At 37.9% G+C, this 19615-nt stretch overlaps 1 protein-coding gene across 1 annotated transcript in view; it reads right to left on the bottom strand.

Annotated features, from left to right (window-relative positions):
* PCSK5 (proprotein convertase subtilisin/kexin type 5) overlaps window positions 1-19615 on the bottom strand; it is a gene marked incomplete at both ends in the record, with an annotated part of 173808 nt that overhangs the window by 141935 nt on the left and 12258 nt on the right. Inside the window, one exon of the mRNA XM_082302244.1 lies at window positions 9511-9615. Within this exon, the coding sequence (XP_082158370.1) occupies window positions 9511-9615 (105 nt within the window). The remainder of the gene's footprint in view (window positions 1-9510; window positions 9616-19615) is intronic.

The raw sequence follows: 19615 nt of genomic DNA, 5'->3' as shown, positions 1-19615 counted from the left end.
CCATTATGTCAGGAGCATACATTATTGCCAGAATGTCTTCCAAATGCAAGAGAGGAGAAAAAAAAAAAAAAAAAGAACTTTAATTCATTTTTCTATGAATGTCCTGCAATACAACCAATATCATCCGCATCAGAGGAAGCTGGATCTCCTCAGGAAACGGTGTGTAGAAGCTTTCTGTTACATTTCTTTATGAACAGTTAGCTCTGAGATCTGCCCTTCCAAATGTGTTTTCTTTCAATCTCTTCCTCTCTCCCTGCTGATATTTTGGCATTTGGCCTTGCAGGATCAGCTGCTTCCAGAATGGTGCATCTTTCTAAAAGATCAAAACTAGGATCTCTTCAGTTCCTCCTCTTCTGACACTTTCTGACATTCAGCAATTTTACAGCCCAGTAGCCAAACCACCAATTTGCAGTCTTTCTAACACTCTCAATGCAAACTGACTTTAACAACAGCTTAAGTATCCTTAGTGAAACACAAGACCCCTGCAGCTGTCAGAGCTGTTGTCTACACTATCAAGCTCTTAGAATACAGATTAAAAATTAGAGGACTAGATCTCCCTAGGTTTTTTTAAATATTTAGTTGTCCTGTCATTTTTTACCTATAAATGCACTTTGCTGCTAAAAAACATAGGAGCAAGTACTACTTTACTGGAACTTTAAAGAAACTCAAGCATTAACACCTACTAGCATCTAAGGACTAAGGATTGCAAATATCTTCTCTTTATAACCCTCTGCTTTTAAATGTTTATAACTGCTACATTGAAATTTTCTTCTTATGGATCTAAATTCTCCACATATATACTCACCTAAAGTGCTTTTGCCATCACTAAGGCTGAGCAAAATCCTTTAGTGCTTCCTGAATTGTGTGAGGAATGTAACACCCTTTTCCTTTTTAGGTTGCAAATGGATTTTCCCTGGGTTTCTAGTTTGTGTGTTTGTTTTCAAAATAAGGCTATCCAAGTCTGTGTGATCTGCCTTCACACGCATTGTATATCCCACCATTAGTGGTCTCACTTTGAGTGAGGGTGAGCACTCCCAGCTTGCACAGGGAGAGCAAACCAGACAGATGTGCCATTAAGCAAGAAAGCATTCTGACAGAGAAGTGCAGAGAAAATCTTATCCCAGAATAGAGAGACTTTAGAAAGCATCTAAACTGGAGCTGGAACTGGTGACATTTAGGTCCCTTCTGACCAAAACTATTTTAACTGTCTAATTAAGTTAGCTATTCTGCACACTGCATACACCTTTTGCACTCTCAACAAAAGCAGCTGCGACCTCTATTAGTCCCTGCTCAAATCAGTTGTTAGCTGAAGACTCTCAGAGTGTGCTGCACCATCCTGGAGTGCATGCTGCTCAAATAACTTCTCCAAACTTTAACTCCATGATTGTGATGCTAACATCTTCCTCTGATGAAGCAACAGACGGACAAAGTTTTTTCCTCCTTGTTTTTGTTATTTCATTAATGTACAGTCAACTTTGCACTAATGATATCCTGAACTGTTCTAATGCCTATTGAATATAAGGAAGGAACCAAAAGAAGTATTGGTAACTAATTGTATCTTAAGTACTTTTATTTTGTAAAGTAAGATGTCAAATGCTACATGCAGTTAGGTCTAGTAAAATGTTTTTCTGAATTTGTCCATTGCTAGGATTAGCACTGCAGCTCCAGCAGCCTGCACAAGAAAACTGTAACTATTATCACATATGAACCCTACAATTAGTTCTTAAGATACCTAAATATATTTTTGTTGAGGTTCCTCTAGTGACAGTGAAAGGAAAACACGTACAAGACTTTCTTCCCTGCTTTGTCCCCAAACCCGAGAAATTTAAGAGGTATGTTACATTCAGAATCTTCATCTTACTATGTGAACATAGCATTGTGTAATATCAACTTTAAGAAATATTTATTCCCTACACAGAAAAAGTATGCCCTGAAGGGAGTTTTCCCCTCAATTACTCCTAAAGAATATTTCTATATATTTTTGAAGGTTCCTAAACAAGTTTCTGTAACAAGATCTAGGCTATAGTTGGAAATACTGTCACTGATCCTAACCTCTGCTCAACATGTTTGCTGGAATGTATTTTAAAAGCAGAACACACTCTACAAAACAAAAGCCAAGGAGTCCTATTGCCACAGGCCCCAAATTCACCAAGTGCAGAGAGGTCAAAGAACATGATTTCTCAAAAGAAAAATCCTCCATGGTTTTAAACAGTTCTAAGCTAAAATCCAGTTACAATCCAGCCAATGTTTTTAATTCTTTGAGACTTACCATGTTTAAGACACATAGTCTGCAAAATTCAGAATAGGCTATTTATATTTTTTCTTCTCTTAATAGCATGAGTCCCTTGCAAAGCCCCAGGTCATTGCATATACGTGGGGTCTTTTGCTTTTGCCTCTCGAAAACCAGAAAGTTCCAAATACATCAAAGAGACAAATGAAATCTGCCTAATTTTAAATATTCCTGATCCAGAAAGTTTTAGCTACTTCTGTCAGACATTGCTGAGTCCTTGCCTGCCACTTCAGTGTCAGCCAACCTCTTTCTCATTGACTATGAAGTCTAGAGACCATGACAGCAGCTCTACCACAGTCCCTAAAGACTGCTGAGTCCTGAAATGGGGAATCTGACAGCTGGTCCAACACCAGGTTTCTGTGATGTTGCAAAAACTTGATAAAAAGGGTGGGGGCACTGAAGCTTTTTCTCAAAAAGAATCCTGGTCAAAATCCTGACCTTCTCCTCACCATCCTGAGGTTTTTCATGTTCCTCACTCATCTCTTTACCGTCTAAAGAAAATAATGCTACAAAAATAGTTAAAGAATATAATCCTGCAAAATAATGTTTTGGTTGTTTCCAGTGGGTGGGAGAGGACGATTTAATTCCTCATTTGCTACATTAATTAGGGAGCAAGCCAGTTAAAACCTCTGAACTAATCTCCTTTTCCAAAAGTTAATAATGAGATGGTCTTTGCCAAGGAGTTCTGTAAAATGACTTAGCAAGTGAAAAATTGGAATCTAATCTGATTTTTTTTTAAAAGCACTTGAAATTAGATATATTGAGGGAACAAAACAGATGCCAACAAATGATGAAATCATGACGAAATCATGTGAAATCATGACAAAAGGGAAATCTAAGTGTAGGTAACTGAATACAGTAATACATTTCAAGAAAAATTTCCATATTCCCCAACAGTGAACATTTTCCTTTTCTAAAATTGTATTACACTGAATTCCTACTGGTTGTTTTCCTGCTTCTAGTGGAAAACACCAAAAGGTAGTTCCACTAGGAAACTTTAATGACTATTTTTTGTTTCTTTAAGTACAAACAGCTATTAATTAGACATTAACTAAACTTTTGTTCTTTAGAAATAAACCTGTCTCAGTAGTGTCACAATTACTTTATTAAATGTTTCTACCTATTGTAAATAAATTAAGAGAAATTACCATTATGTGACAAAATTTGCTGACTCAAGAACAGATATTTCCTCTTATAGAAGCAGTGGATTTGGCCAGTAGAGTAAAAAGGGAAGGCCATATATATTCATGTGATGTTGGCTTTTCATTTTTAGATTATAATCACTCAAGGTTCATCCTTACACTGGTTTTGTATCCACCACAGACAGAACACTGTTCCCTGTGCAGAAAAGGAACACCAAATTTTAGGCTGCTCTTCCTCATAACAATTAGAAGCTTCAACCTGCCTTCCCAAGTGTTTCAGTTATTGGGCTGGTGCAGAACCCACCTTGAGTGCTGCATCCAGCACTGGGGTCCTCAGTACAGGAAGACTTGTTGGGACTGAGTCCAGAGAAGGGCCACAAAGACGGTTAGTGGGCTGAAGTACCTCTTCTATTTGGAAAGGCACAGAGAGTTGAGGTTGTTTGTCCTTGAGAAGAGAAGGCTCCAGGGAGACCTTATTGAGGCTTTCCAGTATGTATAGGGGACCACTAGGATGGGGACAAACTTTATAGCAGGTCTTGTTGCTACAGGACAAGGAGAAATGGTTTTAAACTGAAAGAGGGTTCATCCAGATTAGACATAAGGAATAAATCGTTTACAATGAGAGTGGTGAAACCCTGGACCAAGCTGTCTGGAGTGGACAGGTAGGTGCCCCATCCCAGAAAAAAATAATTCAAGGTCAGGTCAAACAGGGCCCTGAGCAACCTGATCTAGTTGAAGATGTGCCTGCTCATTGCAGGCAGATTGGACTAGATGACTTTCAAAAAGTTTCTTCTAACTCAAACTATTCTAGAATTCTGTGATAAGGGAAAAACCTGCTACAAAATGAAGCTACTTTATTGCTATACTCACTGGGGTCTATCTCCCTGTTGTTATTCTAGGTCTAGGTGCATTCTGAACGGCTGAATAGTCATCACTGAGTGACAAATAAAAATCAGTGTGATGCAGCCTCATCACGCTAAAAAAATTCTTGATTCCTGCTGAAGCAGCACACATTTCCCAGGGACTTTTGCTGCCGACGAATACAGTTTAAATTAAAACTAATATAACAGGCACCCCTCTAAGTACAGGTTTCAATTACCATTAAGCAAACAAAATACAAACCAACTTATGCAAAATTCACAGCACAACGAACAGTTAGAATACCACTAATTCCAGCAGGATATACTGAAATTCTTCATAAGTGAACAGCAACTTTGTATTTCAAAAAGCCTTGAAAAAAAAATCCAAGTTGCAGGACTATTTGCTCATGCTTACATGAAACTAATTAAATATCCCAGAGGCAGGTGATATAGGGAGATATTGCTATTCCCTCTCATTCATTGTGATTCAGTTCATGTTCTAACTCACCCAATAACAGGCTTCTTGAAAATAGCAAGACTTATTATTGATTTTTACTAAGTTAAAGATGTAAGACTTGCTCATGCAAAAGCTTTTTCAGGTAACTAATTAAAGGAGCCACAGTGGTAAATATTGCATTATTTAAGAACTAACTTAAAGCTCCAGTCAAATTCTGAACAAATAAACACCGTGACAGTTCTTATTCTTTTGCAACCAAGTAGCATTTATTGATTCTTGGTCCCTGTGTGCTTGTACATTTTATGGCTACCCATGCAGACATCAGTAACTCACCTGGTTCCACTGTTTAACTGTTGTGTTATCCTGTATGCCTAACAAAATATTTTTGTTTACTAAGGTTTAACAACTAAATATCACCTTACCCATAATAACATTCTCATCTAATTTCTCTAAGCTTTAAGTCCATGGTGCCAGCTTTTAAAAGCCCCAGGTTACTCATGGCTGCTATAATTCTGCTCCCCTTTGCCCTCTCATGAACACAACTGTCCTACCAGTAATAAGGACAGGCTTCTGGCATTACTTTCCTATTGCCTGAAAACAGCCCACATCATTTGGTGTCACCAAAGATATGCTTGCCAGCGTTTTACATGCTGATACTATGAGTTCTGTTCAGCTTAATATGGCAAAGGTAACACTTTCTCCTTTGTCATACTGCTACATTCTGTGTATGGTTAGATCAGGCTGCGTAAAATATAAATATCTGGAGTAATGTTTTCCCAGGCACTCTGATCCTGGAGTAGAGTTGACAAAGGCATGACACTACTGCAAAATTGTACTCAAGCAGAGTATCTTCCTTACGTGAAAGTAGCCAGCCTTACTTCTTATTTCAATGAGACTGTAAATCTTTCTGTTTCTAAAAGATAAATGAACTTGATCCATCAAACAGGATTCAAACCCTAAATAAACCTACCTGAAATTCATTAAAATTAGAAAAATATGAGATGCCATCTTAGTACAGATTGATAAAGAAACAGTAATACTCCAAAGTTGGCTGATGTCACACTGACAGGAACACAAATTATTAATTCCACATTTTTTAGCATCACTGTGGCCCACATGTCCTTTTCAGATCTCTGTTGTGATGGAAGACTCTGAGGACCTCATGATAGAAACGGAACAAACTTCAGTACATCTATTTATTATCAATCTTAAAGCTGCCTTCTATTACCCTAAGAACTGTCATCTTCTAGGATTATTTATGCTACCTATTCTATGGAATATTTTTCATTATCACAGCTCTTCACTAAAACCTCTTAATTTTATGTAACAGTTCAGAATAAAAAGAAAGTTTTTCCAGCTGTGCTGTCCATTTAATTTACATGTACTATTGTCATGCATATACACTTCAACTCTCAAATTTCATTGGAATTGTCATCTCTTTACTAATAGAAAAGCTCCACCTGATTTCTCTCATCCTTTGTATTGATGAAAAGTCTGGCCTTCAGACTGCAGTTTCAATCTTTGTTTGCAATGTTTCCCACTTTGTGACTCTTCAATTCACCACTGCAAAACACAGAGAAATACCTCAGCTCTTTCTTCTCACCCCCGGAAGTGCTGTAATAGTCTGGTTTCAATACATGGCCTACCATCAACACTCTCAACTATTTAATAGTTGAATTAGAGCTTCATGATGGCTTTCAAGTAGGGACTCATTCTGTCATCTTCCCACTTCTTTTTTGCTCCCGCTCCCATTTTTTCATGCATTGCAGTATCACCAAAATAACTTTGCAGAGCAAACTCTAAAGCTAAAAAGGCTCTTAATTCATGGTGTGGCACTCCCACTGACCCCTGCCAAAGGCCAACTGCAAACAGCACATCAGCTGGGGAAACCAGAAACCTCTGTAAATAAATTTTATTCAATTGGCTTTGATCTCTGCTTTAAATCCACAGACTTCTTCCACTTCTATGTTTTCCTATTAAGACATGCAAAAGGCCACATAACTATTCACTGGCCTAGAAAGATAATGTGAATAAAGCTGTGTTTCAAATTTTCTCCACTACAATCTATGTTAAGGAAATTACATCCTTACTTGTCCATCTCTTCCCTAAAACTGCTTCATCTTTTTCATTGCTAAATGACAACATGTAGCACTGCTAGGTAAAGATGTGGCTGATAATTGACAAAACTGTGTTATACTGCATATCCTTTACCTGCATTATACTGCATATCCTTTACCTTATCAACTAAATACAGATGATATGAGGTTAATACAGGTTAATGCTGAGAAAGTGTCAAAATGTGCAATCCACATGTCTTCAATTTATCAAAGAATCACAAAAGGATGTAAAGCACCTCGAAGATCATGAAGTCCAGCCTTTGATCAATCTCCATCTTGTCAAGCAGACCACAGCACTAAGTGCCACACCCAGTTATTATGCTCCCTGTTGGATCTATTCATATTGTTTATAACAGTATGAAGAGTCTTTTCCAGAAGAAAATCACACCAAAGTTCTTCAAAATTCATTAATTTAAATCCACAAGAACAAGATTTTCTATTAGTTCTACATCTTTCATCATGCATTCACACAATGAAATCAAACACCATCCATGAAAATAAATCAGAAATACCAAATTTCATAATTTCTTCCATTATATGCAGGTTATTTACATAATGAACTGCCACTCAATCAGAATTCCATCCTTTAAAATTCTGTAAAGGAAAAAATTAGTGATCCATGTCTAAAGCAACACAGAACAAGTTAATTCCATGTACACGTAACAGGGAGACCTTTTTCTGCATTAAGTAAATTACCATCAAATTATTTAGAAAGTAAACAAACCTCAGTTTTTCTTTGTTCCCAAATATACACGCTGACTAATCTGCCGCAAATATTGGCATTAGATACCATCACATTCATAAATATAATAGCATGTGGTCCTTTCAAATTCTCATAGCAATGCAACGCGCCTCATTTAACATTAGAGCTTTTGTTTTAAAAGGACCAGCTTATATAGAGCAATTAAATTGCCAGTGTGTTTTAATAATCATTAAATATTATACACACTGAGGACAAAGTTATCTTTATGCTACAAATACATGTTCATTTATTGATATGTCTGCAGCCACATAAGAATTCCCAAACCCAGGTTCAGTGAAGCAGTCAGAAAGATGTAGATATTAGACTATCGGTTTCTCTTTGGGTTCAGAATTATTAACAGGGTTGAGTACCTTGCATAATCCTCACTAGAGCTTCTCAATATTGAAGTGATATGTAACAATGGTTTAGAAATGTAGAAATTCTATACCAGCAGCAGCACAGATTGGAGACAACACCTAAACAGCATAATGTGGAAAATAAATAATAACTCTGATTTTCTGCTGTGTTCTGCCTTAAGAGTCTCTCACTATTCTGGCCAAAGTAGTCAGGACTGTCTGCCAGAGGTGCAGATGGGGTATCTGGAAGCTGGGTGTAACACCGCAGTTTATGGTGGTACATGCAAGCGAACTTGTGCAGTTGTGTGTAAATCACTCCACCTCTGTGCATATGGAAAGAGCATGAATTGATGCAGATGTGAACACTTTCCCTTCCTTTTGCATTTTCGCCTATTCTGTGTGCAGTGCTTGTTGCTTGAATGGTGGGTCTCAGTACTCGTGGGAACAGAGATTTGGGCCCTGATCACTTTCATACTAGTCCCCAACATACACTGCTCAGCAGAGCTGCTGGTGCTCTCAAAGGGTTAAGCAATTCAGCCTCATGACCACAGGATTGAACACAGTTTTTTGTGTACATTCCTAGTCTTGTCCCATCCTCAAGAGGAACTTCAGCCCTAAATACAGTTTTCCAGATGGCAGAAGTATTCCTATATGATGCTCAATTTGTACAGTGTTCAAACTCTTTCACAAGTAACTTTTACTTCTCATAAATGATTTGTTAAGTAAAACCTGACAAATCCTTCACAGGGAACATTCATCATCCAATAATTTAAAAAAAGCTTGACTCTGTTTTTACCACACCAGTGGCCCGGGGGCTTGTTGGCAAGACTGCATTGCATGAACAGCATAAAAAAAGCTAATGGGATCTTCACCAAACTTTTTCTAAAAGAAAACCAGAGGCAATCCAATTCTGCAGTCAGTGAATAAGATACTAATCATTGAAATTAAAGGTTCAAACAAAAGTGTGTCCTGGGTAGGATACTAGAGGATGTTATACTTAACTATAAACCAGTAATTAAATTGTGTGGTCAGTTACCTATTATAATGTGTGCTACAAAGAAATGGTATGCAGATCTTAAAATTAAGATCAGTGGAACTACCAAAAGGACCACAGAAAAGAGTATTCTTTTTAATCCCTCATAGACCAAGTCCAGAAGAAGACAAGAAAAAAAGCAAGAGAAACTTTCCTCTGAACATCGTACCATCCCACATTGCATTTTTAAAGCTCGTTGTTTCACAGAAGGGATCTGCAAGAATAAATCTTACACATGTGGTTTTGCAGAGAAGCATAGGACAGTAATTAGTGAATTAACAAAATTCAAATACTCATCCAGGCATAATGGTGGACCTTACGTTCCAAGAATAGCACATACTTAATAGCATGGTATCATCTTCACTTTGTTTTAATGAGAAGTAGAACCTTAGAAAACAGATAGGGTTAATCCTTGTAATGCTATATGTCATTCAGGTGAATGTCCTCTGGTATAGTATCTCATATAAAAAATGCAAAGGCTTTTTCCTCAAATACATGCATGGATTTTCTTACCTTTGGTTCCATTGAAATGAAGCTGTGGGTACCTCTACTTGAGAGAACTGACCTTTTAATTGTTTTACTGTGGTAGAAGTGGTAATAGTCCCTCAATGTTCCAATCTGTAAGAGCAGAAAAGAAAAAAAAGGAGTGGAAGACTTAATTTAATGTAACTGGTTTCCTGTTTTTCATTTTGGAAAGTCTATAAATTATGCAATTTCCTCTGTGCTGAAATGTTACTTGAACCCACTGATCATCTTTCAAAAGAAAGACATATGATATTAAGTATATGAAGTATCCTTGAGGCAGTAACTGCATAACCAAAGATTATAGCTGAGCTGCTTAGTCTGGCTGTATCTACCTTTTTAATGTTTAATTTATATGCAGTACTTCTGGTAATTCTATATCAATCTATATCCAAACTGTCCTTAAACAACAAGTATAAAAATCATTAAATGGCTATAGGGTTATTAAAAAGCATTCCATCCAGTTTGCTTATGGAAATGCACTGTAAAACACACTAGACTTGGTTATTGAAAAGGACATTCACAGCATCAGACTATACAACAGTAACAGTTTTCCCATTCTGTCAAATGAGAGCAAAAAGTAGAAGAAAGAAAGATGGAAATGGTAACTTCATAGGATAATAACTCATTTGAGGTACAAAATCAATTCATGCAAAACTGCAAATTTCACAATGGTGTAATAAAAATGCTTCTGACTTATCCCTTCAGTAAACAATAGAAATATAAATACTTAAGTGAGATGGCCATCACAATTTGAAAAAGAAATCTTCCTTTCCAGAGTCATCAATATGGCTGGTTTCATTTTTCATTTTTAACTTGAAACTTCACTTTCACTCACCTACAAACTAACATTCAGTCTCCTTGTCTTTGGGAGAATGCCTCTCCAATTCAAGGAGGAATTTGAACTCATAGGAACTCATAGGAATTTGACCTATTATTGCACTGCAAATCTTGTAAGATACTTAGTAATTTAGTTTCAAGTTCCTCAATGATAAGCAAAAAAGGTACAATTGAGCCTACTGTCATTTCAAGTTAAAACTCAAAGTGACCTCATGAAACAGGCTTGGTTTTCCAAAGGGAGCTGAACGATATCATCTAAGAGGATGGAGCAACACTTGAAAACTTTCACCTTAAAAAATTCCTCAGATTTCTGAATTTGCATCTATAAGAACACACATGCAGGAAACTTGGGAGTTCAGCAGCAAAGACATGCAGAGAACTAGAAATAAATCACTCATGAATTCCAAGAATATTTAGAATATTAGTAAACAAAAATCTTGAGAAAATATGAAAGTAGACTACAAATACTGATATTGATAGAAAACAGCAACAATTTAAATGAATTCGCCTAATAGGGAAAACTGCAACAGGGTCCAGGATATTAATGCCAGTCTGTGTGAGTGGTCCATCAATATCTTCATTTTGGGATGAGTAACTTATGTCTAGTGTAACAAAAATACCAAAACATTCAGTTAAATCAATTTAGTTTATCATAAACTAAATAGGAATTGGTTTGTCTAAGACTAATTAAAGTATATTAGTACTAGAGTAATTTACAGGCTGCTTTCTCTTTGAAAGGCAATTCCAGCTGAAGTGGCACATCTTCAGCACAGCACAGATGAGCCCAGTTGTAGTGAAGTGGGTTACATCTGGCTGGTGGCCAGTCAACAGTGCTGTTCCTCAGGGCTCAGTTCTAGGACCAGCTCTGCTCAATATACTTAACAACAACCTGGATACAGGATTTAAGTGCTCCATCAGCAAGTTTGCTATGATACCAAACTGGGAGGTGCTGTTGACTCTCCTGAGAGACCAAAAGCCTTGCAGATGCATCTGGATAGATCAGAGCGTTAGGCTATGATTAATGGGACAAAATTTAAAAAGTTGAAATGCTGGATTTTGCACTAGGGATGAAGTAACACCAGGCACAAGCGTAAAATGGGAGAGAAGGGGCTGGAGAGCAGACCTGCAGAGAGTAACCTGAGGGTGCTGGCCGACATCAAGCTAAGTGTGACTCAGCCATGAATCTGGGCAGCCATGTACCTCAAATACAGCATAACCAGCCAGACAGAGGAGGTGGTTATCTCGCCATACTCAGCTTTGGTGAGCCTCATTTAGAGTACTGTGTGCAGGTCTGGGCCCCACAATTTAAGAAGGATGTGAAGGTCCTTGAATGCCTCCAGAGCAGGCCAGCAAACCTGGGGAACAGCCTGGAAGCCAAGGCTTGTGAAGTGGGGCTGAGCACTTGGGCTTGGAGAATAGCAGGCAGGTAACCTCACTGCTCTCTATCTACAGCTTCCAGAGCAGGGGACAAGGAGATGGAGGTGCTGATCTCTTCCCCCTAGGAGTCAGGGATGTGTCGGAATGGTTCAGAATGGCATCAAGCGAAGGTTCACACTGGACTTTAGGATGTGTTTCTTCACCAAGAGGATAGTCACACAGGCTTTCTGGGGAGGTTGTGAATGCCCCAAGCCTGTTAGTATTTATGAGGCATTTGGACAATGCCCTTAATAATGTACTGCAACTGTTGGTCAGCCCTGAATTTGTCAACTAGATGACCACTGTAGGTCCCTTCCAATTCAAGCACAGACCAGTAGCATCAGATAACTGTTGCACTCTTTTTACACTACTATTATTTTTAACAATCAGTGAAATTTGACTCCAGGCTTAGCGCAAGTGCAAGTGATGGCATGCTTCCCTGAGACAGAGGGATGTAATCAATTACTTCCAGGATGTTTCCTGGACTCATCAATAGCCTCAAATAAGATTGAAGTGCTAGCTGCTGGGAAGTGATGTTAAGTCTTGCTTCGTAAGTCTTCAGAGACCTGTAAAGTGCATATTCACCACAGCAGTAACCTATAAAGGTTACTGAACTTTTATAGACCTTGCTGCCTTTGGAGTGCATTAGAAACCCACTACTTTGTCTGTGTGTCTACACAAGCACACACATTACTGAAAAGACTCAGCTCAGACAAGCAACTCGATTTTACAACTTCACAGAACTGTTTAAATAGAAAGGCCATATTACAGGGAAAATAAGTATCCATCCCATTTTGTGCTACAAAGGTCTCAATATCACCCAGTCCTCAGTATTCTGTCTTGCACTAGTTTAAGGGGTTTATTTATTTCGTTATTTACTAAAGATTAACTCTAGCTGACCACTCTGAGGGCATTCAAACCAGCAAACTTAGGAGATGACCTAATTGCACTCCTGGAGGTTCTACAGTTTAGCAGCATTAGCCATCCATATGGAAGAGACTGGAAGATCAGTGTGCTTCCAGCCCAAAGGGGACAGCATGAGGCTTTGTAATCCTTGTCAGCTCTACTGCCTCTGAGAACTTGGACTGAGGAGACCGAATTAAGCCCTCGGAATTATGTATGGTAATTGCAATGCCATGTCTTCCAAACACCGTTAGTTTTCAAATAATAATAGTGATTATTTAGAATTGTGAGATCTACAGCTTTAGTTCACAATTGACAAGGAATTAAAATGCGCCCAAATCTTTTAAGGTAATTAAATTCATATTCACTAACTGCCAGTGCCTTTCACAGCAAAGTAACACCAGTATTACTAAAAATTTTTTGCCTCCTTTTACCTTAATGGGAATTTACTTAGACCTTCCAATTCCTTGGACCACTGGGAAGAAGAGTTAAACCATATAACTAAAGCATAATAAAACTTATTGTGTATGTTCTTGTTAAATCGTTTTTTATACTTTTAACTCCCAGGTCCTAGAAGCACTCTCACAGAAAAGCAATGCCTAGACAGAAACACCAGAGCTAACTACCACTGCTAGAGACTGACGGCAGTTTAACTCATATATCCTTGGGAAATCTTTGTAATCGCCCTTTTTTTTTTTTACACAGAGGGCATAATTTCTTTAAAAAGAAATAGGGAAGTATTGCCTGGCCAAAGGAAAAAGAATGGACAGTGGGGGTAGGGGAGACCTAATCTTTTTCAAAGTAGTATTTGTAGATAAACATTTTCAACAGATCTATACATACATTTTAGTTGTACTATACTATGTTTGTTCAAGGATGAAATAATTCTTGGAACTAACAATTGCTATCACAGCAGCATCCCAGAAAACCAAAGCATTCACATATTTACATTAAATTTGTATTTATCAGGTATTATTTTTTATATAAAGTTGAGAAAATGTGTTAATTTTAAAGATAACATGAAACAAGAAGCGTGCACTTAAAACTATTTCTTCCATATGTTGTTTTATAATCTAGGGTAATAGTAAGATAATTTAGGAGATAATTGCTGAATGAATTAATATACATGTGCATTGTGTCCCCATGAACTCCACAAGGAAATACAAATTCTAAAGCTGACTGTTAAACGTACTTTCAATGTATTTATATGGTCACCAAACTGACCTATCTGACTAATCTCTGAAACTAAACTAACTGAAACTGCTGTCTAGCTAAACAAGAGCAGGGAAGTCATTCCAACTTCCAGGCAGGAACCTAAGAGATGCTTCTTAGCTTGTAGATAATATTTTTTTTTTAAGAGGCAAGTCTTCTAAACATCTAGGTACAAAATGTTCTTCTCCCAGTGGGCTGAATAGAAAACAACATGCTACTCACTTGGTGAACTGGAGGATATATTGTAAGGGTCCCTGTTTCTCCAGGCTTTAGTGACTTTGCTCCTAAATGGATTTGGAAAGGAAGATGGCTCAGGCACAAATAAGACTCTGAACTCAGTAAGACACTAGAAGAGCCAAAGAAGCACAGATCTGCTGCCTTTGTGCAGAGCTGGAATATAAACCATTATAAACAGGCACAGGATTGTATTTCACAAGGAGGTGAAGGTATGACCCTTGCAATTTTTCAGAACTGCAAAAAATTTCCGAAGTATTAAAGTCCTTGACAGAAGAAAATAACAAAACCAGAGAGATAAAGAAAGTTTATTAGGTTTACTGTTATCATCTCCCTTTAATGAAATCACTTCAACTCTATTTCAAACGTTTACATTTTTTCAGATCGAAGCATTTTCATTTTTCTCTGAAATATCATTTCTGGTGTCCTCTGTACAATGTGACAACATTTTAAACAGTTTCATAGTGTCCCAGTTGCAGAGAAAAGGGGGTAGAGTTTTTAGCCCTGTTTATTCAATACCACCCACATCATCGAGGGGCACAGCTTCAGTGGGAAAAAGCCAGGGCCAGAAACTGGGAATTCACCACTTTTGCCCCAGTCACATAAGCAGAGTGGACTGTCCCCTGAAACCATGGCGGACTGGACTTGGTCCCTTCCGCTGTCCACCAGTTTTTTTCCCTCCTCCCGTTTTTCCTCCAGAGCACTAGTATGGGAGACACGGTGTTGAAGCGGACAGCTCCAAGCAGGAGAGCGTTGGAGGCTGCAGTTCAAACAACTGCAGAGGGCCGAGCTTAGACAGCACCTGCACAACCCCATTATTCAGATGAACTAGCTTCCAGCATTTTTGTCTCTGCTTTCCACTCTTTTTGGGCTGGGTGGGAGGATAGGGGAGAACATTATGCTGTGGAAGCTCTCCTCACCATATTGCCTTTGTTTGGAGATCACACCTGGTGCTATCTTTGAGAAGCATTTTACTTTGTTCCGGTTGGTAAGTGTTCTTTTGTGGGTAAGGCACCTTCTTTTTGTGTACTTTTTACTATTGATATTGCAGTAGTTATTCTGATTTTAGTAAACTTGAGATTTTTATTACATAATCTCTCCTATTGTTCCTCCATTATCATAAGGTGTGGGGGAAAGAGAGTGGCTTATATAGAGTTTAGTTCCCTGTTGGTTGTTAAAACCAGCCCACACAGAATCACAGAATCACAGAATGGCCTGGAAGACACCAAGCTGAGTAGTGCAGCTGACACACCAGAGGAACAGGATACCATTCAGAGGGACCAAGACAAGCTTGAAAAATGAGCCCATAAGAATCTTAATGAGGTTTAACAAAACCAGGTGTAAAGTTCACTTAAAATTTAAATCTGAAATCTCACAAGGTGAGCCCATAGTCCTTAATTTTGATCCCTGTTGGCCCATTGTTATCCATAGGTTCAATGATGCTACAGAAAACTGCCTTTCCCTTTCCTTCTTGAGTCAATCCATACAAGCAAGTGTAAAGCATCTTAAAACCAGGGTTCTGGTTCAGCATTTAGGGGCAAGAAAGCTCTGCCGAGGCTGTTAGCTGTTCACTGATCCACCCAAATTAAAGCACCCATATCTGAAAAGGTCATTTTCATTCAAGACCTGGAACCTAAACTTGACTTGTATTCCAAGAAACAAAACTCTGTACTGGAGTTTGTGGGGGGACTGGGATGGGGTTTTTTCACTGTAAGATACTACAGTAGTGACCACACTTTCTCAGCCTCCATCTCTCATGCCTAAAACACCACTATTGGGTCAGCACTGACCGATCTCCAGCATACTGAGGCTGGAGGGCAACCACCGTAAAGACAGAGCTGCTCAGACATCTGAGCTGCAGACTGAGATGAAGGCTCTTTCTCTCCCAAATACAACATCAAGTTGAGAGGTTTTTAAAATTGTTTTAGTTTCCTATTTTAAGCCAAAAGAACTAACAGAAATCAACTGCCCAAATTGTGAAGATATCTCTGTATGTGCTCAAGGTAGGAAGATACCTGTATGTGCCTAACTTGCCAGTTCATATCTGCTTCTCCCTCATCCCTTTTTCTTCACGTTTGTTTTAAATGGAACTGATGTCTGCAAAGTGTTGCTGTTCCTGAATAGTGACACTCTGAACAAGTTTGCCTTGGTCTGAAATACATCCCCTCTCCCTGAAGAATTTTTTGAGTCCCCTAGATGGAAAAAAGCCTATACTGTAAGCAGGAGCTCTTGCCCAGTTTATTGAATCTTCAGTCTGGAGGAAAGGATAGTTCGGCTGAAAAAATCAGATTTCCTTCTTAACCACCTGCATGTAAAAAATGGAGAAAACTGCAAAATAGAGAGCAACATTGAAAAAATCACATGGCTATTTCAGCAGAAACATCGCAATTCCATAGAAGTAAATCAGGTTGCATCTCTTCAATATGGTAAGAATGTAACACTTTACCATTTAACCACTGACGTTCCTTCTCATTCTGCTTAAATAGAGAGGAAAGCCTATCACCTTACTGAATTAAAATACACCACTCTGACCTTCCTTTGTATTTTTCATTTACGTTTCAGTTATTGGAATGGAGAAATTTTGTCTGGCCACTTGCCGTGAGCTAGGAAAGTACACTTTGATTTTTTTAAATAGTTAATGCCAAAACTAAATAACAGCCATTAAAATAAAGTAGCTCGGCCTTATGTTCTTTAAGATAATGTCACTGCTGTTGCTTAAATGCTGCTGTATTTTGTTCAAAAAATAAAGTAATACATTAACTCTTAAAATTGAAAAATAAACTCCAGCCTTTTAATTTTCATGTGCCTTTCTTAGTAGGATTAAAACACATCGATATACTGAGTCAATTATAATTTTTATATATCGTTCTAATTCAGTATCAAAGCTGAGTTTTTTCACAGTTATGTTATTGTATTCCATATCTATCTGTGCCCAAAAATTGTTACTGTAAGACCCTACAGAGCCAGGTATGCTGTGTGTATGTCTGGGGATGCCATCATGGGAATTTTTTAAATCCTCTCATGGCTGCTTCCGGTTCTTCACCATGTGGTATTTACTTCGTGGGCTGTTTGGTCTTTGCTCAGACAAAGGTTTTGTCTTCCCTTTTTGGATTCTCTTTTAGTTTTTCGGAGTTTTGTGCACCTCAGAGAGGCTGCAGTTGGCGGTTTTGAGCTGCCTTAGGGTGAGTTCCACGGGTGCCTGCTGGTCGCTGCAGGCGGTCCCTCTCCTGCAAGCCAAGTCCATTGGCTTCCTGCTCCAGGGAGAAAGACATGGTTGTCTGGAGGGTGCCACTTTGGAAGGGAAGGTGTGACATCATCTTCCCTTTGTCCTCCAGCCATGTGGCCACCTCTGGCTGGCACCGTCTCAGGAAAGATCATTTCCGGCATTGGGGTCTCACTTTGTTCCCTGGGGTTGTGAGATTTAGCAGTTTGCTATCTAGCAGTTACTTACTTTTTTTCCCTTGCCTGTTGGCATGCTGTTACTAAACTCTTATTTTTTCACTTATATCTCCTCTTATCTCATTCCTTACTGGAGGGAAGGGATTGGTTGGAATCAAGGGGGATGTTCCTCATTTCAGAGTGCTCACCTCTTTAAACTGTCTCAAACCAAGACAGTTGGTATATTTGATTTTGGATTGCCTCTATAAAAGTAGTTTTTCCTCACAGTTTTTCTTTTCAAGGCTTTCTACTGCATTACAGAATATAATTTAAATATATTTATACTCCCAATTCTAAAATACAATTTAATTAAAATTAAAGCTACGTTTAAATGTGGAATTCTAAATTCCAGTTAGATTTATTCTAAACTATTTTTAAAAATCAAAGTTCTACTTTTCTGTATAGAGAAATGCCCTACTGAAAATATATTATAAAATATATCTAGCAACATAAACCGAATTATGTTTCCTGTGAGACTTCTAACTGATTCATAAAATTTAAAACTTGAGGTGAATTGGAAAAAGCTTCCTACATCACACTTTCTATATAAAGGTTGCTTTGTACAGTTGTATTTTAAACAAATATTGTCAAATGAAATTCTGCTTTTTGAAATTACAGTACTTCAGCGCTCCCTTGGTAACCTTATTTAACATGTGGAATTATTTTGAAAAATAAAGAGAAAAAACCTAACAACCAAATAGCAATATAAAGTGTTTTACATAATTTAAAAAAACCCAAAAAGTTTGTATCACAAACAAACTTTAGTACAAATCAAGAGGTAAGATCAATTTAGGTATTAGAAAGAAAATAATTCAAGCTGTATCATAGCTTTCATTCTAATACATGCTAAATCATACTAAGCTTTATTAATTGACTCTACACTACTAGGAGGAATCCTTCCAAACAGGACTCTGGCATCTTTCCTTAGATTATATATTTGTGTAAATCCTGTTGTTATTGAAATTATGAACTTTCTACGTCATTGAGTTCTGAAAAGTGGGAGAGGTTAACTGATTTTCTTTAAAATAAAAATATACTTTGATCATATTTGATTACAAATGGTGCTACTTCTAAAAGTGCAGGTAAAAAAAGAAGCATACTGAAGTCAAATTATAAAAAGAGAAATCCAAAAGACACCCATCAGGTAAACAAAGCCAAGGAAAAGCTGTTTGAGTCCTACATGGATAAGCAGTGAAGCCTTACACGTCACAGGTAATAGGAGACCACAGTAAATACATATTCCTTGCAAAGGTTATGACAGAAGCAGGGCTTGAGCTTGGCCCCTATCCTTCTCTGTTGCAGTTGCAGCTCTGAGAAGAACATGCATCACTCTTTATGGGAGGACAATATCTGCCCTGTGCTGTGTATCAGCACCCTTTGAACACTGGTATGTGGTACCACTTCCCTATAGATGAAGGCTACAAATATGCCCTCAGTGATGTTAAGAATGAATAAAAAGTGAGAAGTTGAAGATACCTGGACACTGTATTGATTGTTCAAGCATTAAATTGAAAAAATGAAAATGTCACTGTAGTACTTGAAAAATTTCTTTGAAGGTCAGTCAGGGTTTCATTCACCTCTTCTCTGTGACTGATAAACAGGTTGTCACTATAGGAACAATGTTCAAAAAAATAGCTAAAAATTAATGAACATAGGTCCTTAATTACTGGACAGTGGTAGAGGGGTTTATGAAGTGCAGATTCCAACAGATATATTTGCCTAAAACATTTGGGGGGAGATGGTAAAGAAAGCCATTTCCATATATGCCATGTGAAATGTTAAAATTCAAGTACAGTGATTACGAGCATTAATAATTGCAACCCCATGTCACTGTGAGCTTTGCCTAGTGAGCATTGCAGCAACTGACAAGTTCATGTCTCTGTCAAATAAAGTAATGCAACGTTACATAGCAAATGTGTGACCATTAACTTGCAGTTCCAGGGCAACATTACATTTATCATGAAAATACTCAAAAGGAAATCAGTTACTGCCTTCATTCTCATTCATCGTTTCTATTATTTTCTTTTCAATACAAAAACCAGCATAATATAAA

This window comes from Coloeus monedula (assembly GCF_965178545.1).
Source record: "Coloeus monedula genome assembly, chromosome: Z".
In the NCBI taxonomy this organism is placed as follows: domain Eukaryota; kingdom Metazoa; phylum Chordata; class Aves; order Passeriformes; family Corvidae; genus Coloeus; species Coloeus monedula.
Note: the sequence above shows the minus strand (reverse complement) of the source record. Positions and strands in the feature narration are given on the sequence as shown.